The sequence below is a fragment of the Carassius gibelio genome, chromosome A9 (genome assembly GCF_023724105.1).
Source record: "Carassius gibelio isolate Cgi1373 ecotype wild population from Czech Republic chromosome A9, carGib1.2-hapl.c, whole genome shotgun sequence".
Taxonomy (NCBI): Eukaryota; Metazoa; Chordata; class Actinopteri; order Cypriniformes; family Cyprinidae; genus Carassius; species Carassius gibelio.
In genome coordinates, this window is record NC_068379.1 from 19,703,795 (window position 1) to 19,731,445 (window position 27,651).

The 27,651-nt window shown below is 37.0% G+C and overlaps 2 protein-coding genes across 3 annotated transcripts; one reads left to right on the forward strand and one right to left on the reverse strand.

Moving 5' to 3' along the window:
- The first annotated feature begins 3,896 nt into the window (after positions 1 to 3,896).
- LOC128019893 (gap junction alpha-5 protein-like) lies at positions 3,897 to 14,769 on the forward strand. The gene is made up of 2 exons (XM_052606209.1): positions 3,897 to 4,173; positions 12,371 to 14,769. Exon 2 carries the CDS (start codon positions 12,386 to 12,388, stop codon positions 13,583 to 13,585), a length of 1,200 nt encoding a protein of 399 aa, XP_052462169.1. The 5' UTR covers positions 3,897 to 4,173; positions 12,371 to 12,385; the 3' UTR covers positions 13,586 to 14,769.
- A 3,176-nt stretch (positions 14,770 to 17,945) lies between these two features.
- Positions 17,946 to 27,576, reverse strand: LOC128019894 (uncharacterized). 2 transcript variants are annotated; one of them, XM_052606212.1, is made up of 7 exons: positions 26,173 to 27,576; positions 23,385 to 23,458; positions 22,974 to 23,208; positions 20,366 to 22,596; positions 19,930 to 20,139; positions 19,237 to 19,339; positions 17,946 to 19,150 (listed from the first exon to the last, which is right to left on the reverse strand). In XM_052606212.1, the coding sequence occupies exons 1-6, from the start codon at positions 26,495 to 26,497 to the stop codon at positions 19,238 to 19,240; spliced, it is 3,177 nt and encodes a 1,058-aa protein (XP_052462172.1). In that variant the 5' UTR covers positions 26,498 to 27,576; the 3' UTR covers positions 17,946 to 19,150; position 19,237. The 2 variants fall into 2 exon arrangements, with proteins under 2 accessions (XP_052462172.1, XP_052462171.1); XM_052606211.1 differs by having other exon boundaries at positions 19,900 to 20,139.
- Positions 27,577 to 27,651: the final 75 nt, after the last annotated feature.

Genomic DNA, 27,651 nt, shown 5'->3' on the forward strand with positions numbered 1-27,651 from the left:
AAATTTTGAGTAAATGAGTTGAAATAAAATAAGTGAAACTAGCGATTCTATTTACATTATAAGTTAAAAGTATACATATATAAAAAATGCTATTAGGATAAAATAAACTGCAGGGCCTGGTTGTTTGACATTTACATTTATGCATTTGCCATTTGATTTATCCAAAGAGATTTACAGTGCATCCAGAGTATATTTTGTGTCTGTTTGGTTGTTCGTTAGGAATCGAACCCATGACCTTGGCCTTGCTTGTGCCATTCTTTAATAGTTGTTGAGTACCCTCTGATGAAATTAGCTGAAGTGACATTGAAATTAGCTTCCTCCTTTCTCTTAGAATAACGTCTGTCAGTCTCCTTCTTTCCTGAGCTAGTTTCTGTAGGGGTGGAGTGTCCCTTTAAAAAGGCTTTGCACATCTCTCCTGCTTTGCCTTAGCTGTGTCAGCATATCATATAATCGGCATATTCAGAATAGTAAAGGGTGATAGAAACTGACAAAAAGAGATTGTCGTGGCTTCACGGTGATAAATATGGGTAGGAGATCTGAGAAATGCTGTGGAAATTGTTCTAATTATGTGATCCATGACTTGATTTGATTAGAAAATGCTATTTGTTTGTGAAATTCTGTAGTTGTACAATTTATTAGTTATTTGAAACAAATAGAATACACATAAAATATTGACATCTTATGTTTAACATTGTGTTTAATATTATATTAGGCTTTATATTACTTGTTACTTAAATAAATAATTTACCCAAAAAAGTAAAACTTGTTTCAAAATTACCTCCTTCTTTGTTGTTACAAGAATATTAGGAACCAAAAAAACATTTTTCAGGATTTTAATGAATAGAAAGTTAAACAGAACAGCATTCGTTTGAAATAGAAATCTTTTATAAATGTTTTATGTCTTTACTGTAAAAAAAAGGTATTCATTTAAAAAAAACAAAAAACAAAAAAAATATAAAAAATTTACTGACCAAAAACCTTCGAACAGTAGCCTAGAGTAAGTTAGAAGTAAAAAAAACAAACAAACAAACAAAAAAAAACTATATCTATTTTTATGATTACAGATATTTTACTAGGCAATGTCTTTCTCTGATTTCCAGTTTATACTTCAGTATTGGAAATACTGTTTTATTCTGAAATAACTATTTTATTTCATAAAAATTAATTGCTGCCTTACAATTTTAAACAAACATTACACATGCACAGACAGAATTATGAAGAAAAGAGAGCGCCAAGGATGCCTTCAATGCCCCATGTTTAAATCCAGAGCCACCTGTCATCTCTTGACATTCAACATTTTTCCCAAACTACAAAAATGTATCCTGGTTATATATGTGTGAAGAAATGGGGAAACAGCCAAAGAAGAAGAAGAAGAAAAAAAAAAAAACACTTAAACATACTCAGATTCACTGAGGTGATGTGTGGTGCTAGATGTGTGGTGCACAAATAATCATTGATTCAATAGTAAAACAGATGGCTGATGGGAATTTTCATCCACTTTCCATTCCATTTCCCATTTTAATGGAAAATGAATACAAGGGTATTAAATAAAATAAGTGGATCTTAAAATATGGGCCAAAGATTAGAGGTTTAGGAAGTTTTCCATTTACTTGTTTTTCCTTACTTTCCATTTCTCTATTGCTCTGAATGAGTGAGTGAACTTGTTATGACACAAAGTCATCAACAGCCCTCTGGTGTCCCTTACACCATATTAGCATCATTGTGCACATTATGCTATATATATATATATATATATATATATATATATATATATATATATATATATATATATATATATATATATATATACAGACATACACAAACACACATGGACCCAGCAGCAAGGAGTACTCAAATATAAAGGATTCCCACCACACACACACACGCACACTGACACGTACACACAAAGACACACACAGACCCTGGAGCAAGGAGGAATGAAATCTAAAAGATTGTCATTATATAAAGCTGACATGCATCTTTCGGCTCTCAGCCAATGAGCAGCATAAGCAATGCAGAGAGAGACAGAGAGATTATAGCTCAGGCTTCTGTTTAAATAAATCTCTGTGAAGTTGGTTGAATTTCATACAGTTGCTTCCTCACTGGGATACGGTAGCCTAACAATACTGTGGGAAGGAGAGAGAGAAGGACACCTGGATGAAGAAGAGAAAGAGATCATCTAATCAGGTACAAGATTTTAATATCCTATTACTACTGATACAACCATTGCTGCTATAATTCTTATGTGTCATATTGTTCAGCTGATGAAAAAAAAATGTGAGTGGGAAAATGTGAGTGGGGTTTGACTGTGCTGAACTCACATGTTAGGATGTTGTGGGTGGTTGCCAGGGTGTTGCTATTTAACTCATTGACCATTTTGTGTGTTAAGTGTCAAGAAGTAACTTACAGTAAGCTCTAACGTTCATAATTATTGGCCAAGCATGTCTCATTGAGAAAAAATTAAATATATATTTTTTTAGCAAACTCCAAAAATAACATATGCTGCATTTTTAGAGCTTAAATTTTAACTAGTGGCAGGAAAACCTCCAAAAACCTGTAATAATTTTTACACATATGATTATGGAGCAGATTATAAATTAATAAATACTTTTTATTTGCCCAATGCTATGACCTTTTACAAATCACACACTGTGGTAAATCAATCTTTTGGAAATGTACATCTCATACCCAACTCTGTATGAGTTTTATAACTTGTCCAGTGTACTTGCTCAGTAGCTCAGTGGAGCGCTTGGGAATGAGTCCCGTGAAACATAACATGATAAAGACTACAAATACTTGTTTAAGCAAGCTCAAATGTCATGACTGCTTCAGCAAGTGCAAATTTATTTTATATTTGCTTTTGTTAACACCACTGCTTGGTTTAGGGGAGGGTTTGATGTAGGTGGTATGTTGTTGTTCTAACCTTTTTTTTTTTTTTTGGAAACATTAACCTTTTTTGTGCCACTCACTGAATGTTAAATACCTGAACTGCCACAATACTTACAACAACCAACACAATAAAACATCCCCAGGCTCACAGTCATCTGTTTCAGATAAAACTGAACACACTTTTATTGCCACTTCATTTTTAAAGTCTTGTGACACATGAATAGAAATAACATAATATTATTTTGCTGTAATGTCACTCCTGGCACATTTTTCCAATTGACAACTTGCACAGTTATTTTGATTTAAAAAAGTATTTGTATTTACAACCCTGTGACTGTACTCACCCATTCATGTGGTTATTTGCAAATTAGTGTAAATATAATGTCCAATCACCCACCATAACACCAATTTTATTTTCTCTTTAATATGAAATGTTAATTTAATGCTAATTTTAAACAGTGATCAATGGCTATCTGGTTGTTAATATTTTTCTTATTTCTTAAAAAACAGTTTTAGTTAAATTACATCAGCATTTGAACCAGTGTGCCCTTGCATTCTAAACAAAAACTGCACAACAAGGCTTTTTCATCATACAATTATAAATATATACACAGAAAGAGAGAATTACTTGTTGAAATGGAGGTCAAAGTTTACATGGGGAAGTGCATGGTGAAGATAAAAGTTGTGTAAAACTTCAAACTTCAACAAACACACAGTGATATGAGCACAACGCATCAAATCACCAACAACCAGCCTGAGAAGAACAGCCATTGTGTTCTATTACAATCTCATTTCCTCTCTTTACAAGCTGGTATTCTTCTTACCAGAATAGAGTGCCACCAAGGCATTCTGGTGTGTGTGTGTGTGTGTGTGGGGGGGGGGGGGGGTGTTGTAGATAGGGATGGGGTGGGGGGGCAACTAGAGAGAGAGAAGGAGAGGGGGAAGGAAAGAGGAAGAGAGGGGGAGGAGGAAGAGTAGAGGGGGGTTTGAATTGCTCCCTGAGATAGCATTTCTCAGAGTGCTCTATTCCCACAGTGGGATGGGCACGAGGGGGCCTGCGTTATTTATGAACTCCAGTATTTGCATACTACAGTTTTGCATAGAGATACACTGCCATTTTTCTTCATTGCTTAGTATATATCCCCACTGTCATACAGACACCAGAGCTGGGCTACATCTACAGGACCCCCGGGCCACAGAATAACACCCCACTCATTCATCTGAAGAGGACAAGACCACAGAAGACTCAACCAAAGACAGTCTCAGAAGTCAGAAGTCAGGCAGGTAATGAACTTTTATGCATCACTTTAATAGTTCAATAGTATTATTTTTTTTTACTTCTTTAATTTATTTCCATAATTTTGAGGTATAGTGTACTTTTTTTGTTACATTGTCACAAATAATCATTTAGAATCCAGTATAATTACATTTGAACATTATGACATCACTTTTGACATTATAAAGGATTATGATTTTATGGTACTTTGGCCAAAGATTATTTCCGTATCTGACTGACTGTCTAGACTATTTTAAGTAGGAATATGAATTAAATCACCTGTGCTGTGATTGGTGTGTATCCAGATCAGTTTTACGTGTATAATCATGTACAGTGGCCCCACTTAATCTACACTTACAAATGTATTAATGTAATTAAATTAAATGTCAAACCAAGTTGCAACTGCAAACAAATGACGGTAGATTTCTTCTTTCAGACCTTACTCCATTTTTCTCAGCCATGTTTTTATTTAAAAACCAGCAATTTTTTTGCTTTAAAAGTGAAAATTATATTGGTCCTATTGGTTTGCTGTTTTGTTATTTAATGCAGTGACATTCATACATTTGTAAGTGTGACTTAAGCGTCCAAATACATTTTAAGGGTCATTGTATGTTAAATATATCTTTCATATCACACTTGCAAAGTGCAGAAGCCCTGTATGTGATGACAAGTAGTGCCTGTCTTGATTAACAAGACCTTGTCTGATCAGTGCAGTTTCTCTGACAGTGAAAAGAGAAACAGAACCACCATGTAAGGAAACACATCACCCTGTTAGCAGCCTGACAAGCAGAGTAACGATTGCCTTCATGGCTCATATGAGGGATCCCACTGGATGGCAGGCGATGATATGTGCTGGTGTTTTTGTATAATGGGGTTCTGCACTTGGCCGAGTCAGGAGAAGATTATTCTCACTTCAAATGGCAAAAGCTTGAGTCCTGGAATGCCTGGCTTAAACAGTTGTTCTGTCCTTTGTCTTTAAAGCATGCATTTAGCTTGAACTTGGTACGCAAGTTCAAGTCCAGGTAACACAAGTGAATACACAGGATTAGACTTCCACTAGAAATGATAATAGTTTGCTTTGTCCAGTAATTGTGACAATTGTCTACATGAATCATGATTATTTAAAGAGGAAAACACAAAAGCAGGTTGTATGTATATATTACCATGCTAAAAACCAGCATAACAGATGTTTACATCATTTACCAAATATTCTATTTACTTAATTAACATTCTATCCTATAAGGTAAAAAGACTACATTCATTAATGCTTAAAGAAGAAATACAGTATATTAAGAGCCAGGGGTAAATATATACATGCTACTTTGTTTAAATTTACTTACTGCTTTGTCATGTGGAATATATGCTAAACTATAAAAAAATTTGGAGTTAGAAAGTTTTTTTAATGCTTTTGCATGCAATTAATCAAAAATACAGTAAAACAGTAATATTGTGAAATATTATTACAATTTAATAATATTTTAAAATGTAATTTTTTTCAGTGATGGAAAGCTGAGTTTTCAGCAGCCATTACTCCATTATTCAATGTGCACGTGATACTTCTGAAATCATTATTTCGAATTCGTGTTTCATTAAACTGATTTTTTGGCTTTTTGTTCTTATTAATGTTGAAAACAGCTTTTCAAATTTTAATGAATAGAAAGTTAAAAAGAACAGTATTTCTTTGGAATAGAAATCTCTTGTAACCTTTTAAATGATTTTCCTGTCCCTTTTAAGCAGTATCATGTGTCCTTGCTGAATGAAAATATATTCATTTTTCAAAAACAACAACAAAAATGTTGTTGACCCTAAACTTTTAAACTGTAAATTTAACTTTTAAACTGTACATTTAGGTGACAATAGCTTTATCATTCATTAAATAATTTATGCAATTTTTATCATCCTTCGTACTTGAAAAAAAAAAGATAAACATCATGCAGATTCTGCAAGGGATAAACTTATAAGCAGAACTATATAAACCACAGTGTTTGTCTTTGTGTCTTGCCTAGTTTACACTTCTGGTTATAATGGGACAAAGATGTGACTACAGTCTGTGGTGTCATGCTGATTCTGGTAGTCCCTGCCATCAGGTTGAGGGGAAGGGGCTTAAATAAATATTTATTCAGAGTTAAGGAATCAGTCTCATGCGTGGGCATTGCAGTGCCTCTTATGGTGTGAGTACCAGTGTGATCACTGTGAGAAAAACCAGCATGCCTTCGCTTGCCAACAGTGCCTGGCACCTTTGTGAAGTGCTACTAGAATGTTTCAAAGGTGTTGTGCCAATGTTCCCAGCTTGTTAAACTGATGCAAATGGGAATGCGAGGCTGCATGTTCTTCTAAGTTTATTTTTGTTACTGAATGTTTGACAGTGGCTTAGAGTCATAAAGAACAGATGAAGAGTCCTTAAGGGCTAAGGGAAGCTCGGATGATTCCTAACAAACAATATAAAAGAAGTTCAGGGATAGTTTGGGAAAGTTTGTTTTAGATTCTGATCCATAAGCACCTTTCCACTGGAACCAGAATAAGTTATTAAAGGGCTATTTACATTCACTATAAAACAAATCCATCCGTCTATATTATTTATTAATACAGAAAATCATATGAGAACAGGTGAAAGTTCTTCCCTGTCATTCATCTCACAAACCCGTGTATGTGCACTAAAGTCCCATTGTTTGCTGTCTTCATGAAATACTTTGACCTCTAACCGTTTTCAGGTTTTATGATTTTGTGCATTAACCAGATACAAAATAATCAGCACAAATGAACTCTTATCTTGAGTTGTTCTTTTGCTCTCTTTGGGAAAGAAAACACCCTAAGAGACTCGTTTCCTTTAAAAGTAGCAAGAAAATCATATTGTTTGAAATTGCTTCCTAAGAGAAGAAGAAAATGAAGATGGAAAAAAGGAAAATGGAGAGACAGAATGAGAAAGAGAGAGAGAGCACATTGGCGACAGAGATTGCCCAGTCAGTGTGAATCAGATGGATATTTCCGTCCTCCTTCTGTGTTTTGTTTTTTTAATGAACATCTAAGATTCCGTTCCCACCAATGCCATTCCGAACAGCCTTTGCCAACACAACATATGCACTCGTGTTTACTGAGTTCCCATCTCTGAATTACAGTAATCTCTAAAGCATCTGATATCAGCAAGCAATTTTTTGTTTAAAAGACGTCTATTAGCCATCTAAATACAGCCCAGACGTCCAGGCTAAAACAAGGCTAAATTTGGGCTGTCAGTGAAAATTTAATAGACGTCTAACCATAGCCCAAGAATAGACTAGTCATCAAATAGACAGCTAATGAATGCCGACATATACACATCTAATAGACAACAAAATGGCAATCCATCCAAACAAATGAAATATACAGCTTTTAAGCAAAATAACATTTTTACCAACTTGGACAACTTAAGAAAATACAAAATGATTATAAAATACAAAAGAAAATAATGACAAAATACAATTTAATAAATACAATACATTTAAATATAAATATTAATAAAGAAAATCTGGAATTTTTAACAACTTAAGATTTTATCACACTTAACATTATGGATAAATGACAAAAAAACAAAGATTAACCCTTTTGTTGGTTTACTTACAGTACAGACCAAAAGTTTGGACACACCTTCTCATTCTAAGAGTTTTCTTTATTTTCATGACTATGAAAATTGTAGAGTCACCCTGAAGGCATCAAGGGTTATTTGATCAAGAAGGAGAGTGATGGGATGCTGCGCCAGATGACCTGGCCTCCACAGTCACCGGACCTGAACCCAATCGAGATGGTTTAGGGGTGAGCTGGACCGCAGACTGAAGGCAAAAGGACCAACAAGTGCTAAGCATCTCTCAGGGAACTCCTTCAAGACTGTTGGAAGACCATTTCAGGTGACTACCTCTTGAAGCTCATCAAGAGAATGCCAAGAGTGTGCAAAGCAGTAATCAAAGCAAAAGATGGCTACTTTGAAGAACCTAGAATATGACATATTTTCAGTTGTTTCCCACTTTTTTGTTTTGTATATAATTCCACATGTGTTAATTCATAGTTTTGATGCCTTCAGGGTGAATCTACAATTTTCATAGGCATGAAAATAAAGAAAACTCTTTGAATGAGAAGGTGTGTCCAAATTTTTGGTCTGTACTGTATTTTAACAAAACAAACAGCCAACAGTGAACTTAAAGGAAATTATTGGTTTTATTTGTTTAAAATGCTTCCCAACTGCATTCCTCAAGTCCAGCTCTGTTGCTGCTGGGAAGTTGGTTATCACAGCATCTGCCAAAGAAGAAAAAAAGAAAACAAAAAGGAAAAAAAAGCTTTTTGACAAAACTTTTTACTAATTGTGACAGGGAGTCATTATCTTTTGCTTGGATGCCTATTAAAAACAAAAACAAGATATATATATATATATATATAGCATATCACCATTCAGTGTGTGTTAAAAGGGTCTGATTACGCTCCTTTACAATGTCTTGAATTTGTTTTGGGATGTACTTGAACGTGCTCGCATGCTTGGTGGTTCAAAAAATGCATAATTTTTTACATAATTTACATTACTACAATACCTTTGTCCCCATTCTGGCACATACGCCTCAATTAGGTCTGAGTTTGATGAAGGCCCAATCAGATGTGAGCAAAGTGTCACATGTCTGACACAAAGTCACTCCAGTTTATCTTGCTCTGAATAATGCTGAAAAAAAAAAAAAAAATGTGTACACTCACACCTGTGTTTCATAGTACTCCCCTCCCATGCCCTACTTTAAATATACAATATACAGTATCATGACACACAGCATGTGAAATTATATAATTTATAAGCAGGTGGTGTCATGGCATGGGTAATGCGCATGCCAAATGCAAAGGTGTCAGCCAATCACAACAGTTTACTCTGAATCTCACAGCAGAAACGCCCCTTCAAACAGAGCATTCAAGCCAGAGGACTAAAATCAGGTTACAAAAATGCCTTTTATTTTTTAATTCTAAATGTAAAAATCATACTATCAATATAAGTACACCTCAGGAAAGATTAAAAAAAAAAAACATTAAAAAAAAAAGAAAATAATCCACATCATGGGACCTTTAAAGGTAGTAAAAAGTACAAAATGCATTTAAGTGAATAAAATAAAATTGACTTTTTTATATAATTATAGATATATTAGTATTACATTATTAGTATTAGTATTAGTATTAAATTATAGAATTTACATACTTTTTTGTCATCTCTGGATTAACTCTCACTATACTAACTGTAGATCATAACTGTAAATATTTGACTATTTTACATCTGCTGAAAAGGTAGATGGGCCTCTATGCAAAATTTGCAAACTGTCAGTCCATATTTGTACAGAAAAAAAACAGTGTTTGGTACAAGATGGGTGTGAGAGCATAGGCAGGCACAGAACCACATCACTTTCAAGATAACTCTCTACTGTGTGGCTGCAGTTAGTGCTTCATAAAACCTTTGAGATTGAATGGGTATTTGTCTGACAACCTCCTGTAAATAACATTAAATTGAAAGCCCTTTCCAAGTACCCTTAACTGGTGCTGAAGAAAACAATTAAAACAGGCACGTGGAGACCCTAAAACAAGATTGTGTGTGTCAGAGCACACTGATTTTACAACTAAAGCTGATAGATCAATAGTATCAACTTCATTTAGAATTAACTACTTATTTTAGAGATAAACAAGATGCTTTATAAAATGACTGGAATTTAGAGTGATTTATTGAAGGGGAGACTGAAGTGTCTGGACTGGCATTTACGGAAATGAGAAAGTGATCATTATGTTATTTTGGGAAGCAACACTGGACAGTGTTAATGTTAATGTCGAAGATTAATACACCCGAGGTCACGTTTGACACATTTTGGAGAAACAGAAGGGAAACTTTTGAAGGAGTTTGTTCTTAGTATTTACTTCTTTAAATAATATAGAATATACAGTACTATTAAATCATCTCTTTAGGAAAGAATTTGTGTTTTGTTTTTTGCTCATAAAATATATGAAAAAAAAAATACTATCTTTATTCAAATTAATGGTGTGACATAGCTTAATAAATTAAATGCTAAAGAAGTTGTTTTGATTTCAACAAACTTTCAGCCATTTTTATCCCAAAATTGTTATTCTGGTTACTACCATATACATAAGTCAAGACATTTGCAAGTATGATTAAAATATGAAAATATATAATATAATTATTATTAGGTCTTTCGACACATACCTGTTTTACCAAATAAAAAGGACAGCACTTTTAGACTTCATCCCACTGTTTGATGTGAGCATAAGTATTGGAACAGTTGAATTTAAGGCAGATGTAAAAGATTAAAAGCTGATATTTAGTTGCCTTGCATGCAATCAGAGCAGCCACACATGCCCATGTCATGACACCACCTCCACCAAGCTTAGAATCATTTGCAGTTACCTTTTTTCTCCACAATTTTCCTTTCCAATCACTTAGATAAAGGTTAATCTTTACCTCATCTGTCCATCATCTCAGTTCTAAAACTCTACTGGGTCACATTTGTGAAGAATCTTGCCTTTTTATTTTTGTGCTGATCAGCTGTGTAGCTTCTGTAATTTTGTGTCAAATTTTCCTGCAGACTGTAGATTGACAGAGCATCACCCAAGCTTTCTGGAGGTTGTTGATGACTTTACAGACATGATTTTAGGGTTCATTTTCACAGCTTTTATGATTTGTCTGTCATCAACTACTGTTGTTTTTCTCAGTCGATCAGGTCGTCGTTTCTCCATGCCCTTTTTTCCCATATAGTTCTAATTGACTTCCTCTTTTCTTTTAGCATCCAAATTGCTTGATTTTGCTTTCAGAGTCTGCTTCCTCATCTTCATCCTGGTTTGTGTGTGTCATCATGGAATGCAAGACTTAGAATGCAGAAGCAATGGATATAACTGATAAGACACATTCCTTGGTTTTAATATCTGAAGAATTAATGCAGCAGGACACAGCTGAACATTAAGAAAGACCTGTGAGGCAACTGTTCCAATATTTATGCTCACATCAGACAGGGAGATGAAACATATATTTACATATATAATCCTGGTTTGGTCTGGTCTGGTTTCTCAGCCTACAATATTTGTCTGAACTTGGAACACTGACCCAGCAATTTATTTTAATTTGACTCTATGTTGAGAAGTTCAGTTAGTCCATGCAGCATCCTAATAGCTTCATCACTCACGCAGGGACAAAACCAGAAGCACAAAGGCTGGTACACGTGATGTAGTTGGGAGACAGCTGTATGTGGTAAAATGATCACCCTATCTAGTCCTGGACAGGGTCATTCAGAGAGGTGGTTCTCAGGGCCCTTGGCATCACATTGCCCTGATCTACCCTGCCAAGACCACTGTTCCCATCCTACCCCGAAAAATAGGGCAGGCCAGACTAAAATTAGTACAGTCCCGTCTGTGTTTAAGTTCATAGTGCTCCCCTCTTAGGCCTTATACTGTAAATATACAATATACAGTATCATGACACACAGCACGTGATCTTTTCAGATGCAGTGTCTTCATATTTGACAGCACATTTTTCACAGAAAATACGTTTTTAAATTTGTTTCAAATGATAAAACAATAAACATCAATATCATGCACAAATTAAATCCCTTTGATATTTATATATATATATATATATATATATATAAAAAAAAATCTTGATTGCCATATTGCAGGGGTGTCCAAACTCTGTCCTGGAGGGCCGTGTCCCGCAGAGTTTAACTCCAACTTGCCTCAACACACCTGGCTGGAAGTTTTTTATGCCTGAACAGACCTTGATTAGCTGGTTCAGGTGTGTTTAATTAGGGTTGGAGCTAAACTCTGAAGGGGACAGTGGTCCTCCAGGACACCCCTGCCGTATTATAATCTCTCCAGTCAACTACATAAACCAACAGAGCAGCGCCATCTTCAGACTAAATTATTACAGTGATTGGTTATGTAGAGAGAGAGAGACTTTTTTTAATCTGTTAAATAACACATATATGAACAATATAACCATATATAACCCCCCTTTTTTTCTTTCTTTTTTTTTTTTTTTTTACAAAGAAAAATTAAAAAAGAATCCTAGAGGGAATAAACAGTTTTGCACAAAACTTTGTTCATTTGTATTTGCATTGCTATTTTTCAGTAGTATGCATTTCATTGGTATTGAAAAATTATCTCAATGCCAATCTCCTCTTTTTTTTTTCTTTTTTTCTCTCTCTGCATCGATAGTGTTGGCGTGGAGTGATGGGGGACTGGAGTCTCTTGGGGAATTTTCTGGAGGAGGTGCAGGAGCACTCCACAATAGTGGGGAAGGTGTGGTTGACCGTGCTGTTCATCTTCCGTATCCTGGTGCTGGGCACGGCAGCGGAGTCATCGTGGGGCGACGAGCAGTCCGACTTCATGTGTGACACACTGCAACCCGGTTGCACCAACGTCTGTTATGACCGAGCTTTCCCCATTGCCCATATCCGCTACTGGGTGCTGCAGATCGTCTTCGTATCAACACCATCCCTCATCTACATGGGCCATGCCATGCACACTGTCCGCATGGAGGAGAAGCGGAAACGGAAGGAGCATGAGGAGAAGGGTGAAGACAACAAAGGAGAGAAGGAGTATTTGGAACAGAAAGAGGAATTCAAAGTTCCAAAGACAAATATCCACCTAAAGGGGGCGCTGCTTCAGACGTACATCCTGAGTATTGTGATCCGCTTGGTCATGGAAGTGACTTTCATTGTTATCCAGTACATGATGTATGGGATCTTCCTGAATGCTCTGTATCCTTGTAACATGTCGCCTTGTCCCAACCGTGTGAATTGTTACATGTCCCGTCCAACTGAGAAAAACGTCTTCATTGTGTTTATGCTGGCAGTGGCAGGTGTTTCACTGCTCCTCAGTGTGCTAGAACTGTACCACCTTGGATGGAAAAAGTGCAAGCAATGCCTTCGAAAATATGCCGAAAAAAATGCCAGTGATGTCAAAAGCATTAATGTTGTTTCTGTAGCCAAACTTGGCAAGACAAGTATTCCAATGGAACTGAGTGAAACAGCTCAGCAACATACCTCCCAAACGTGCACCCCACCCCCAGATTTCAACCAGTGCCTAGCGTCAAGCCAAGGTCCGAGATCACCACCGCATCTGCATCACCATCACCTTCATCACATCCACCAATCCTGCCAGCCCTTCACCAACCGCCTGGCCCACCAGCAGAACTCTGTCAACATGGCCACTGAGCGGCATCACCACAGCCACGATGATCTGGAGCCGGCTGTGGACTTCCTGCAGATGAGTTACGAGAGTCCTGAGACTCGAGTTCTGGGTGATATGACACCAAGTGCCCCCTCCACGCCGTCCCCCCAACCAGGCTACTTCAGAGACAAGCGCCGGCTTAGCAAGACCAGCGGTACTAGTAGTAACCGAGACAGACCAGGTGATCTGGCCGTGTAGGTTGGATTAAAGGACCACCCCGGAGGTACTACGAGATGGGATAATTCATTTCTTCTAGATAAGAAAGGCTTGAATAATACCATGAATCAGAGGATAATGGGAGTGTGTAAGACAGAGAGAATCTGTATAATTCTGGTTTCATTGAAACTGTTGTGGAAAGTGCATGTACATTTTAATAGTGTGGGTCAGATAATCCTGAATAAAAGAGTGTTAATATATAGATGAATGGATGGTTGAATGGAAGATAAAAGGACTACTGAAATAACTTTGTGGGATTTACAAGATAGTACTTGATAGTTTTGCACACTGATAATGTTCATATTTTAGGAAAAGTAGTTTTGATGTAGGTTCTTGTGTTCTGTAATTTAAAACCCGCCAATCAAACACTGAGCAAAAAAGCAATAAAGCGCTTAAACACATCTTAATAAAAATCATTGCAAAATAAATAAATGAAATAAGTGTAAATAAATAAAGAAAAAGAAAGAAAAAAAATACCATGCCTTATTGTGTGATGATTTTACTAAGATTTATGAAATTTATTAGCAATAAATAACTACAGAAAAGTTTATGTGAAATAAATAGCATTAAATTGGTGAATCAAGATATTCTTAATATTATGATAAACTTACCAGGAATGCAAATATGTGTGCATTATCAAGACACAAGAATTATTGGTTAAAGAAGTGAGGCTATATTAAATGAGATATCAAAACAGAGGAACTCTCAAATCATTTTTGGCATTAAGGCAATAAATAAATAAATAAGCCTATTGAACGAAAACAAAACATATGAATGCCTGTAGAAAGTGCCTTGAAAGAGTAGATCAAAAAGATAAGAGGGCAAGAACAAACAGCTTGTTCATTAAAATGTCAATGAAATCATCTGTCAGAGTGTACCAGTATTCAGGAAAATGATTTACTGTCACTGTGTTACCTTTCAAAACGTTGTTTAGTCTTTTGATGTAGTCATCTCTATTCCTTTATATGTTATATTTAATGTTGGATTAGTGTATGAAGTTCTTAGAATTAAAAACAATATGACCAGATTAGAGTTAGTCTAGGTACTGTAATCTTTCTTTCACAGTTAATGACATCTGATCTTTATTTCACTTCATTCTGCGGTCACATGGTGTCTCATTTCTTCTGATATGTTAACAGTACACAATAAAAACATCCCAGCAGTAATAAAAACATGCGTGATGGAGTTCTTTTGTTGTTTTTTCTGCATATTATAAAATTACAAGCCAGTACTATGACACATTCATTCACATTCTTTTATCCTAGTGCACATATCTTACCTTAAAAATAAATAACAGTGAAAGTTGTAATTTGGCCTATACCTCAGTGCCAGCTTCATAGTTAATATGTTATATTAATGCAATGATAAAGTGATATTATATTAATGCAACAGCCCATAAATTAGATATTACATGCTTAACCTATTTATTACTATACTATTATTATTATAACTAAGAATATACAAAACCAGTTCCAAAGTAAGTACAACTGAAAATTCTATTACAGGTTACAAAATCAAGGAAATATCAGACAGTTTTAAGGGCTTTGGAGTGTACAGGCAGGATTTAAGTTCCTTATTTATTTATTTTTATTTTTTTAAATAAAATAAAAAAGGCTTCAGCACCCTGATATATACATTTGTATGCATAAAAAATACCTAAAGAAATATTGGTCCTTAACTTTGTCAAAATTGTGATGAACAATTTGAATAATAAAGATAAACTGAAAATGCACCTGCAAAGAGAACTTCTTCCACACAAGAAGACCCCCAGCTCCTGTGGAGGACAGCTACACAAAATACTGACAGTAAGTTTGTGTTTATAGATTTGTGGCAAATTCTTGAACAATGTAGAGTTTTTACACACACAGTGTTAGAAAGGGTTCAGCTGTTATACTGAAAAGGAAATTTGGTTTAAAATGGACCGTAACCAATCTAATTAGCAGGTTTTATCATTACTGTCCACACAAATAGTAAAGAAATAGTTCACCCAAAAATGTACATTTGCTGAAAATGTAATCATCCTCAGGCCATCCAAGAGATGTAGATGAGTTTGTTTCTTCATCGGAGCAGAGTTGGAGAAATGTAGTGAATTTGACTCACTAATGGATCCTCTGCCGTCAGAATAATTATTGTCATGTTTTTATCAGCTGTTTGAATTCTGACAGCACCCTTTCACTGCTGAGGATCCTTTGGTGAGCAAGTGTTATGCAAAATTTCTCCAAATTCTCAGGTGAAGAAACAAACTAATTTACTTCCTGGATGGCCTGAGGGTGAATACATTTTCATTCCTTTAATGTTACTCCAAACATTAACATTCTAGAGATTTGTGTGATTTCCACTAAATGGGAACAGTTTGGCAATGCTTGCATGTGCACAAAGCGAGGTAAAAAAAAGAAAAAGGTATATTAAGTCTGGTATAGAAGATTTTGATAGACCTGCAACAAAGCTCAGATCTGAACCCCATTGTGGCTAAAATCCCATTACTCAGTGTTGGGTCTGAATGGTAGCAAATCCCTGCAACCATATTCTAACAAATAATGAACATCTTTCTGTGAAAATGCTCAACAAATATACACTGTATGGCTTGTGTTTGGGTGTCCACGTAGGCTTGGCCGTATGTGACATTTTCAGGCATGTTTGTGTAGCGTTTGAGTACATGTTTGGAATAGAGTGGATTGATGGTACATTGCCGTTACATACCAGACGTTATGTAAAGATACTTAAATGTGTTTAAATAAAAATGTGCCAAGCTGTCATATTAAGAAAAATAATGACTTCTGCTTCCATAGGGTGGAATTTATCCAGGTCAGCTGACCACACTGGGCATGCAACAGCTGTACGATCTTGGAGTGAGGTTACGAAAGAAATACATACAGGAAGAATCCTTCCCTCACAACTTCTTTCAATCCTAAAGAAGTTTAGTGGGTGCCGTTGACGATTCTTTATTTAAATATATTGTTCTGCACCATTTGTGCTACAGACAAGAATGCAACCCTAAACTGTCTTATTGAGGAGAAAAATCTTTACAATAAGGTTCCATTTATTAACATTAGTTAACTGCTACATTAATATGAACTAGTAGCAATAAAAATAAAACGAGAACGTGTTATAATGTTTGCCTTTCTATTATTAATATAAAAGTTAAAATTTCATTTGCAAAACCTGAGAGATGCTGCCCCACAGTGGCCAGACTCAGAGATGATGTGTGTAAAAGTCCAATTGAAAACAAGACATTTAGAGTTGCTGTTTGTGTTTGATATAGAAAGTTGTTCCTTTACTCGGTGCATGACACCACACTGATACCATGTCTCATGGCTTTGGGGTTTTTTGACATGAAATGGCCACCATATGCATGCTGACATCACACTAACCAGCAATATGTTTAAGTGTCCTACATTGGCCAGGTCACAAACATACAGGAATCAGGGGGAGAAATGCTAAAATTGTGTTGAGCTTTAAGTAGGGGTCAGTATGATTTTTAAATGTTTTTGGAAGAATTCTCTTTTTGTTAACAAAGGCTGCATTGATCAGAAATACAGAGATGCAGTAATATTGTGAAAGTTTTCTATTTTATTTTTTTATTTTATTTTAAAATGTAATCCATTCTGGTGATGAAGCTGAATTTTCAGCAGCCATTACTCAAGTCTTCAGTGTCACATGATCCTTCAGAAATTATTCTAATTAGCTGATTTGGTGCATATTTCTTATTATTATCAGTGTTGAAATAAGAAAGTTACTTAATGAAAATGATTTAACTTAAACGGAAATCTTTTGTAACTATTCAAACATGACAGTAAAGATATTTACAATCCAATGCCTTCTTGATGCATATTAACACTTATTGAAAAAAATAAAAAGGTAACATTATTGTAACTAAATAGAATGTTTATTGTATGTCACTGAACATTAGCAATAACTTCTTGCTTTTCATCAAGTGCCCTTAATTTCTTTAATCTTTCTCTGACATCGGCCCACATTTGAAGCTGATATTATTTAAACCTACAGGACCAAAGCATCCCAGGCTGCAGTGATGTCTGCACAAGTTTGAGGCATTGGCTGTTCACACTCTACCTGATGAATGTTACCATACCATCTGTGTCAGTACTGGTGACTATCCCAAACTCTGACCTCTTACTAACTCTCAACTCAACATTGCCCCAGAAAACGCACAGATGTTTTGCACCAACCTGGTCTCTAGAAACCTCTGGAGCTTATGTCTCTCCTACATGGTTTCAAGTGTTCATATGAACAAAAGAGCAATATCAGAAGTCTCAAGTTGAAATTTTCAGGTCCTTTCCTATCTTTTAAGGAAACTGCTTAATGACTTAATAAAGTAGTCAAATGGGAGTTAGTGTGGAATATCTTTATTAGATGCCTTCATTTCAGAGTATCAGTCATCTGAAACTGCTACAGATTTTGCTGAAACATTTTAACAATATATAATGTTTTAACATCAAATTAAGTGCTGTTAAAATGTATTATCAAAGCAGAAGTGGTGAACATTTTCTTACACATTTGCTACTGCTATGCATGTTAAATTATGATACAATAAAAAACCTGATACAATAAAAAGTGTCTTAAATGTGTTCCATATTTTATGCTTTATTTTTTTACTTTGAGCATGTGCACTCACTAGTGTAACAAGACAAAATACCAAAGTACACAGACATGAAGTGTAAATTTTTTTAATTCAAAATTGATATGGCTATTTAGTCATTCTACATTTTAAACTTGTGTTTTCAGACAAAACACCTCAACATTTAAAACTTCTTCATATAAGTCCATTGCATTTTATGCTAAAGAAGGATATGCATAAAAAGTCAGACAAGGAATTATGAAAGAAAGAAAAAAAAATCACATTAGACATTTTGGGATTCCCTTATTTAAAAGACACATTCAAATGTTTTCAGAAAATGGTGCATACCAAAATAATGGTATTTAACCAACACAGGTTAACCATCTTGTGATTTTTTGAATAATCTAACCCAGTTAACAAACTTTAGTTTTAAAATTCTTGACTAATTCTGTAATGGCTTTCTTAAACACTGCCAGACAACCACACATTTAGGGCAGTCCACTGGCTCCACTTCAACCATCATTCAAGTACATCCCAGTCCATCGCATCTTTCTTAGGTTTCCAAAACAAAGCGAACATTAAGTGCACTCAAGACTATGCCATTTATAAAAAATAATAACAATAGTTATAACAACTGTAGTAATTAAATTAGTAGTAACAAATTTAAAGCATTCTTCACAATTCTCATTATACATATATCACCTTGACCACCAGGCTCCGCCCCCCTGAGAAATACACCATGAGTTCAAGTTCTGGTTCAACACATCTGTATCAATTGCAAAGCAACTTCTTAACAGCTTAGTTACTTAAATAACAACAATAATTATTGTGAAGAAAAAGACAATTTAAACCATCATAGTATTATTTACATAAACCTCATTGTCATACATCACAGATCATTGGTATTTACAGCATTAATAATTAAAGAAACAAAGCTTTGCTCCTCTTCTTTTAAGCCTGTGGCTTTTTACCTAAAATTAAAGACAAAAATTTAAATTCTCATGGAAATGTGGAAACCTACGAAAATATTGAGACAATGTCTGGATCACAGACTGACCTCACTGAGCAGCAATGCACTGGCGGCATTTGTAGATCTTGGGATTGTGTGTCCTTATGTGATTCCTCACATTTCTCTGTCTGAAGAAAGTTTTGCTGCACAACTGCAAGAGAGAGAATTAAATATTAAAGCCAGATATAGAAGTCGGTGTGGGAAATGAGAACTTACTGTAGTGCTTTTTTTGGACCTTTTGTTACTTTTATAAATCAGAGAGAGTAGACTGAAGTGATGGAGTGAGCAAAGAGAGATGGGTTTAAGAAATTCGGCGAGGCAGATTCAAACCTACTCTGATCTATCAATATGCTCGACATGCGCAGACTGCTAGGTGGCAGCTCTGGTCGCAGTTGCGCTGCTACTTTTTTTTTTTTTGCAATAATAACGATAAGCAGGGGTGCACATAAGTTTATCGCTCTGGTTCTCATGAGAGCACCTGGAGATTTGATTGGTATTCGCATGACATGGTGACTCTTTAAGTGACTATAATAAAACAAATATTAATAGTGATCATTTTATTGCATTTATTTATTTTGTATTTAATTACATATTTACACATTACATTTTTTATTTAAGTCGCACAAGTGCACCTGCGTACCACTTATGTGCACCCCTGACAATAAACTTTGTTCAGCAGACAGGTACATTGTTGGGAAGGGAAGGGAGCACCTCCAGGACCTCAGGAGACATGATGCATACCGGGCAGGGCCAGTGTTTGCCTTCAATGTGCCTGATCCGGTGCATAATAAGGGCATCACAGTCCTTGTAGAAGGCTTTGCACTGCAGGCAGACATGTGCTCCACTGGAGGCCTGACTGTGAGGACCCTTCTGCTGTTTCAGACGTGCCTGTCGGATGGTTTCCAGTAGGACGGAGCGGCGACTGCTCAGAGGAAGCAGCTTATTTACATTCTACAAAAGACAAAAAACAGAAAGTATTTTATCTTTTTAAGTGACATTTTGTGTTTATTAATAGTTTAAAAGTAATATCATTATTTTCAATGATTGCCGTTTGAGTACTACTTCCCTAAACCAGAGTGCATTATAGTTTACAAAACCATTACATAACATGCTTTTGTCATAAGAATAAACATCAACTACTAGCACGAGGAAAAAACTAAAATAAATAACGTTTCACCTGTGTCTTTGTAGGTTCCTTCTTGATTTTAAAACTCCTCTTGCTGACCTGGGAGAGTCTGGGGACTCTGCTAACCTGTGACCCTTGGGACACTCTTGTTTCATCCCTCTCGGTCTTTACTCGAATAGCAGTCCTTTGGGAAAAGGGTGAGTGCCTGTTGCCAAGTCCGGCCCAGTGAGGCCCATTTAGACCCGTCCGGTCTGGCAGAATCCTGGCCCTAACCCGATCTCTTCTCACCATGCCAGGTGATGAATCGCAATTGGAACTACTTCCATGAGAGACTGACCGAGTCAGGTAGATGTCCACACTCTCCTCCTCCCGTTTAATGGCACTTGGTGGCCGACAGAAGCCAAAAAGGAATCCTTGATCCAACAGTTTGACAGGTGGTTTGCTCTGACGCTTGCCCAGGTCCAAGGAGTCACTGGTTGGGAATGGCTGGGTTAGGGGCAAGGGCTCAGCTGGTTCTTCCTTTATCATTTTGTAAAGGGGATGGCTGTGAAGCTGCTGATGGTTGGAAGTATCCCAGTTCACAATGGCATACTGAACTTCAGGACTGTCTTTTATATTCCTGCATTCCTTAATCTTTCTGTTCTCCTTCACCTGTGTTCCTCTTTCAGTTCTGCTGTGCTTTGCTTGTGGCATCCCTTTAGCATGGTTGCATTTTGTCGTGCTTTCTATTTGTTTTGAGCTCTTAGGTTTGTCTAATGGGGGGCGCCCAGGTTTGTGTCGCTTTGTGTGCTGTAAATTTGTTGTGGCTACCCTTACTGTGCGATCTGCTGGTGGGCGACCCCTACGTCCTGGTGCTTTAGGAGAAGTTCCCTGGGGGTTGTAGGCAGTATTGCGACGGTGAATGGGTTGCAGGATGGCACTGTCTGAAGATTCCTGCTTTATCCTGAGCATAGTGCTTTTTAAAGCGGAAGAGGTATTGTGTGCTGGTACTCTTCCTCTTCGTGCAGGTTGGGAAGGTGCTTTATCTTGATTTCTGTGGTGGCGTCTGAGTAGTCGATCGGTTGCAATGGAGTCTGTCTGCAGCAATGACCTGCTACGTGTAGCTCTTGCAATTGGCTGCACAGTTTGCCCTGCAGGATCATGTCTTTTCCTTTTGGACCTTTCTTGGTTCCAAGGTTCCACTTTCACTGGTCTGTTCAGCAAGTCCATTCTGCTCATATCACAGAGGGATAGAGTGGGATTAACGGCAGCAAGCACTCCTAAACTAGTTCCGAAACTCAATGGGACGCCTTGTGCACGAGGTTTACGTCGTGCTGTGAGTGAATAATCGCTGACTTTTAACTTCCTAAGCCGTTTTTTCTGCCCCCAGCCAGACAGTTCCTCTGGACCAGGCACTAATGATTTCCTCTGCAAGCCAAGGAAGCTAAGAAGACGGTATTTCTCCTGAGCACGAGGGCTGTGCACCTCATCCTGAAGGACTGTGTTGCATACCTCCTCCTCCACATCCTCCTTCTTTACATTTACTGAGGTACCATGGGTCAAAGAAGTTGCCTGAGATTGGGATGGAGTCACGGAGAAGTCACACTGGGGCTTGTATGACCGGTAGGAAGAGGACTTCCTCTTTCTCTTGGTAGAAAGGTTGATTTTGGGCAGGAGTCTGCGCAAAGCAAGTGCAGCGCCAGGTGAGGACCGAAGCAGACGGCGTGATGGAGAGGAAGAACGAGTAGAGGTGCAAGGAGAAGTTGAGATGATAGAAGATACGGGGCGCGAGGATGATTTTTTCTTGCAGGATGGAGATTTGAAGTCCATGAGCTTCATTCTGCGATTTGGGCTGCACGGAAAGCCATTTTCCTCCACCTGATAACTGGACGGGACATGGCATTGCAAATGAGGATTTGAGGTTTCTGTTTCAGATTCCTCTGTAACTTCATCAACAGTGTGATCTCTGTGCTGTGCCCGAATGTTCCAGGAAGACCCAGAGCCTTCTCCTTGCTCATCCTCTCTCCTCCTCCTGAGTCCCATTTTCCCTCCTGAAGTTGAGGTGTGGTCTTTCCTGAAAGGTCCATGCATTGAATTCTTTGGTTCTCCAGGAGAACTGTGCTTTCTGGAACGTAACTGACAAGTCTCTCGCTCCCTTTTGATAGCAGAGCAAGCCTCAAGGGCAGGCCACATGCGTAGATGGCGAGCCATGGCACAAACCTCTGTCAAGATGTCCAAATTCAGATTGAGGGTAGACGTGTAAGAGAACTCTAGTAAAGCAAGCAAGCTCTGCTCACTGAAACCTATGTGAGAAACCATAAACGATAACTGATTAATGCCCTGAAGGATAAAATACAAGATATAAATGTGCTGTGTCACAGGGTTTAAAGACCGTCTAAAGGTTGATGATCTGCTCGAACATACAAATGTGGCAGGTTCATTCTTAAAATTAATTCTTTTTATTGACTCCAGTCCTTAATAAATCACAATTTTAATGTAAACTTAAATATTCCTTAATACTCTAGGTTGCCCATGAAAGTAGAAATCCTTTAAAAAATTTACAAAAAAAAGAAAGAAATCGACATTAGAGACAATTTTAATAATGGCCTTTTTAAATTTAGAAGTGTGAACAAGCACTGATTTTGAAACTGGTTTATCCTAAATATATAATGCACCATACCTGTGAGATCAACATGTGACTGAGGATCAGTGGCTGAGTCCATTTCAGTGAATAACTCCTGGAAGTACTCGCTCACCGCTGCAAGGACTGCTTTGTGGGCGACGAAAGACTGGCCACCACCAGTTTTCAATGTGATATCACAGAAGAGCCCTGCTTCCCGTTGGCTATTGAGCTTACTTAAGACTTGATGACTATGCGATTCCACAATCCTGGAGATAAGTCCGACATCAGAACACTGGAGACAGATACAAAGTGAAAGTAAGACATAAATTCAAAACATACAAGATTCAAGATTTTTATTTGTCAAATACATTGTTATATGGATAAGCATATGACCAGCAGTGAAATGTAAGTAACAACAAGCTATCCTGACTGAGATATGGATAATTATGTTTGGAAAGCCAATCTTACTGCTGATCTTTCAGACTGACTCCGTCGACATTCCTCACAGCCAAAGACATAGTCTCTGACCTGAAAATACATTCCTAAAAGGAAGAACAGAACAAAATGTATTACGAAAACTATTAGTCTATGCAAAGAAGAATGTCAGTGCTCTTAGACCACTCTTAATTCCACAAGTAGATCAGTTCTGTGTGTAAGTTCTGTGTTTAACTTCTGTGTGGGCATCCCCCATACTCTTTCACTTTCACATTAAGGACTACAATTAGGTCAGCAAACTATGCAGACGACAACCAACACAAGAATCTTGTTTTGCAGCAGGTTAATTTTTTATTTAGCAATGAAAATTACAGCACAATTTAGAACCAAGAGCTCCATTGCGCTCATCTCATAGTAACTGCATAAGTCAATACTTCAGTGTGAGAAACTTGCCAATGGTTAAGTGTGGTAAACACTTTTTTTCTTAATATTATATACAGCAAGTTTTAAGCAGCATTCTGTTTTCCAAGTGAAACCGAGGGATATGGCAAATAAATGTAAATCAGAATGAATAACAAATTTTATCTAGAACAATCTTGAATTAGACTGTGGCATATTATCCATATTATAAGTACTTGTTCTTCTAGTTTCTAACAAGTTCACTTAGTAAACTCTTTGTGTGGCACAGACCTTGATAAGATGCATTAAAAAATCTCTTATGTTGCAATTCAGGGAAAACATGACCGCACACCAAAAGCTCATTTTACTATTATTACACCCATCACAACAAGACCTGGGGCCCGTTCTTCGTACGTCACTTATTACATCCGAGATCAAATTGCACATCCAAGATGATATCATCGTGCTAATCATGATCCGGCTAACTGGGTTCTTCGAACACACCTGTTGTGTATGATTAGAATCGCTGGATTGAGTTATCTGAGATAATTGCAGGTTGGCTTAAAAGGGGATATGTATCGATACTCGAAACCATGATCAGCATTGCAGCGATTGGCTGGTGGCAAAACAACAATGTAATGACGTCATATAATTTAAAACAACACCCGACGAAAAACTTGAAAAATTTCTGGACTTTTATAAGGAAAAAGCCAAGCAAACAAAACTACGTAAATGTTATAATAGATACATGAAACAGATAAAACATAAATGTTTTTATTGTATTATAATTATTTTCATGATATCCAATTATTTAGATTCGCAATTTATAATAGTTGTGCAGTCTTTACATTTTTAATTCAATGTAGAAATTATCTATTCATTTAATTTTATATTTGGACAGATTTGTTACGTGACAGCATTAATGAAATTTTCTTAAGGGTTAATGTCATGTTATCTGCATCTCCTGCACTCCATCAAGCCACTCTTATAACAGCAGTCATCACTCAAAATAATGCACGACTCTATTATCTGTAGAGCATGTGTGTAAGACTCTAATACAATTATAAAGTAATAATTTTATGACAAATAAATATTTCAACGAGTAAAACTGGCTGTGTCTATAGGCTGTTATGGACTACACAGCATTTTTTTTATTTGTAAATAATTTTTTTTATGATTATTATATTAAATTATTGTCCCTGGATCAGTACGATACTCTTGTAATAAAGTAGTATAAGTTTACAAATAATAGAGAGTGAAGCAACAGATATGTCATCCTGCTAACTTTTATTATTTTATTATTTTGGCCAGTGTATTTTACCTCTCCATTAATTATGTCCTCTCAGTAATTCGGCAAGCAGGCATTTAGCCAAAGCTTTTAGTACACAAATAACATGTTCAGTGCTCCTGGAATAACCCAAGGTTAAGTAAGTGTCTTAAGTGATCGATCGCTTCATCTTCAAGGGTTATCAAACCAACAGCCTTTCAGTTAACAGCCAAGATGCTCAATCACAAAGCTATCATCTAATACCAAGCATAACTAAATGAATATCTGACATTCAAAAAGCAGTTTAGGTATTATAAAAATCACAAGAAGTCTGGAGATAATGGAGATTTGTGCCACCTTAAAATCCTCCTTCAAGATGCTGTTGCATATTGGTCATCCTAAAACAAGGCAACTGTAACGCACCTCCACCTCTCAAACCAGGGGTTCTGTGAGGGGAAAATGCTACATCTGAGACACTGACAATTAGGGCATGTCTGGTTTTCTGTGAGCTGCAACATTTTCTCAACAATGTGACTTTTTGAGTGCTTGATGCATTGTTTCTTCTGCAAGTCACGTGTATAAAATTGTAAGACATCTCTGGGCCACTTTAGAACATTGGATAAACAGAAAATGACACGCCTTTGTGACTGACATATTAACATCAGTCAGCAGGACAAAAACATCAACAGAACACGACATAACTTCCAAGTTCACATCAGTTTTGGTACTGAAGAGTTACTACCTGTTCATTCACTCTCAGTTGAGAATCACATACATTTGAAGCTTAACGCCCTGTTCACACACTGACAACATTTGAGTAGCTAAAGGCTTCTGCCGCCGGATTTTAACGGTGTCAGGTGGTGGACCACTGTCTGCACTCTCACTGGAAGTCGCACTGCTCATTTGCATAAACTTTATTGCATCGCAAATAGTCACGTGACGTTTATCTCAGAAATAGATAAATGCGTATATTAAGCTCACATATAAATTGTATAATTACTGATAAAATTATCATTCATATTATCGTCAATATTCATTCGGTTTTAAAATTATTTGATTCAAAGTTCATATTTAAAACTAAATCAAAACAGCCATTTAAACAATTTTTAAAATAAATAATAAACAATAACAATATTATAAGACAGAATGCCGAACCTTCCCACCAATAGTGCTCGGCCACCAGTCTGTATGTGTCCTCCAGGGTGTGGTGTGTCTTGCCGGGTGCTTTCTCGTGGAAGGTGGCTATGGACTGGAGTCGTTTATCTTCAGCCAGCACCTCCCGGTACTGGACGAAACCCTTCTCCAACTTTCTGCGGTAAAGAGAGTCGCCGATGACCTCGAAGAAAGCAGAAGACGCGACGGACGCGCAGCCGCCGTTCACGTATCCCGCGCGCTCACGCTGCTCGTCCGCAGAGAGTTTAGAAGTGCGAAAGGTGTCATCAGTGTCATACTGAGCACTGAAGGTGCATTCACTTGCCATTTTTTTTAGAAACCAGATTCTTGTTCTTTCTCAAGACACTTCTACTTTCAGTACAGATCGCTTTTAATCGTTGCTCCTATGTGTAGAAAGCCGATTTTTTTAACTTGGCTTAATCCACCAACATTGAGAAGTTTCTGAAATCAGAGATGCTCTGAGAGAAGTTTTTAGCATCGGTTGAACAACCCTCAATATGGTTATGTAAGTAGTGAATGTGATTAATAATATTATGAATAAATAAGACTTATTTAACAGGTCTCAAACATCCAGGTTGCTGTTTTTGAAGATGATCTCTACAACTACCTTAAGTATTTTACAATAAAGTCCATCGTCTTTGGTGTTCAAGGTGTGACGTATATTTTCATCACATCCTATCAAACGTGAAAGACAGCAACTCCATGAGGTAACTTACTGAATTCAAGACAGAGGTGCGACTTCCACCATCAAAAGCCATGTCAATCCCGACCACTGGTAATAATTCATTATTTATTAAATATTCTAAATTATTATTATTAAAGTTTTTCAATAGCCTGGTTGTCCTGGGAAACTGAACTAAACAGAAATCAATCCAGTGACAAATGTCTTTAATCCTCTCTATCTCACTCTGTCAAACATGCAGTGACTGCCATCCATTAATATATTAAATTATTATTTCGCGAGGTACTTTAGGGCCTCTTTCATCAGACGTAACTGCACTTGAGAAACGCCAACTACGTCATAATAGGAGATCCGAGCATCCAAATTTCTCGGCGGCCAGCAGTAAGAATCGCGAGGAAGGGTCTCCCTCTCGCGCGTGCAACTTGTGATTTCTTGAACTCGGTCTCAGCACGCCGCGGCTAATCTACGCCACCTATCCGTGTTACGCGGGGTCTTCCCGAAACACATCCAAACGTAACGGCGGGCTCCAAAATCTACAGTATCATCCGCGGATTCCCTTTAACGTGATCCAATTCCGTTCCTGTAACGTTAAAGCCAGTCAGATGATCAAATAATCCAATTTTTAACTCGTAGTCTTCTGTTGGTTTCCATTCGTCAACCTAACTTCGCCTCGTCGCCCAATTGCCTAACCCCCTCCCTTCCTCGATGCCTATTGGTCGAATGATTAAAGAACAGCTATTGCGGGCAACGCCATTGGCCTTTGAAGCTGTCACTCACTT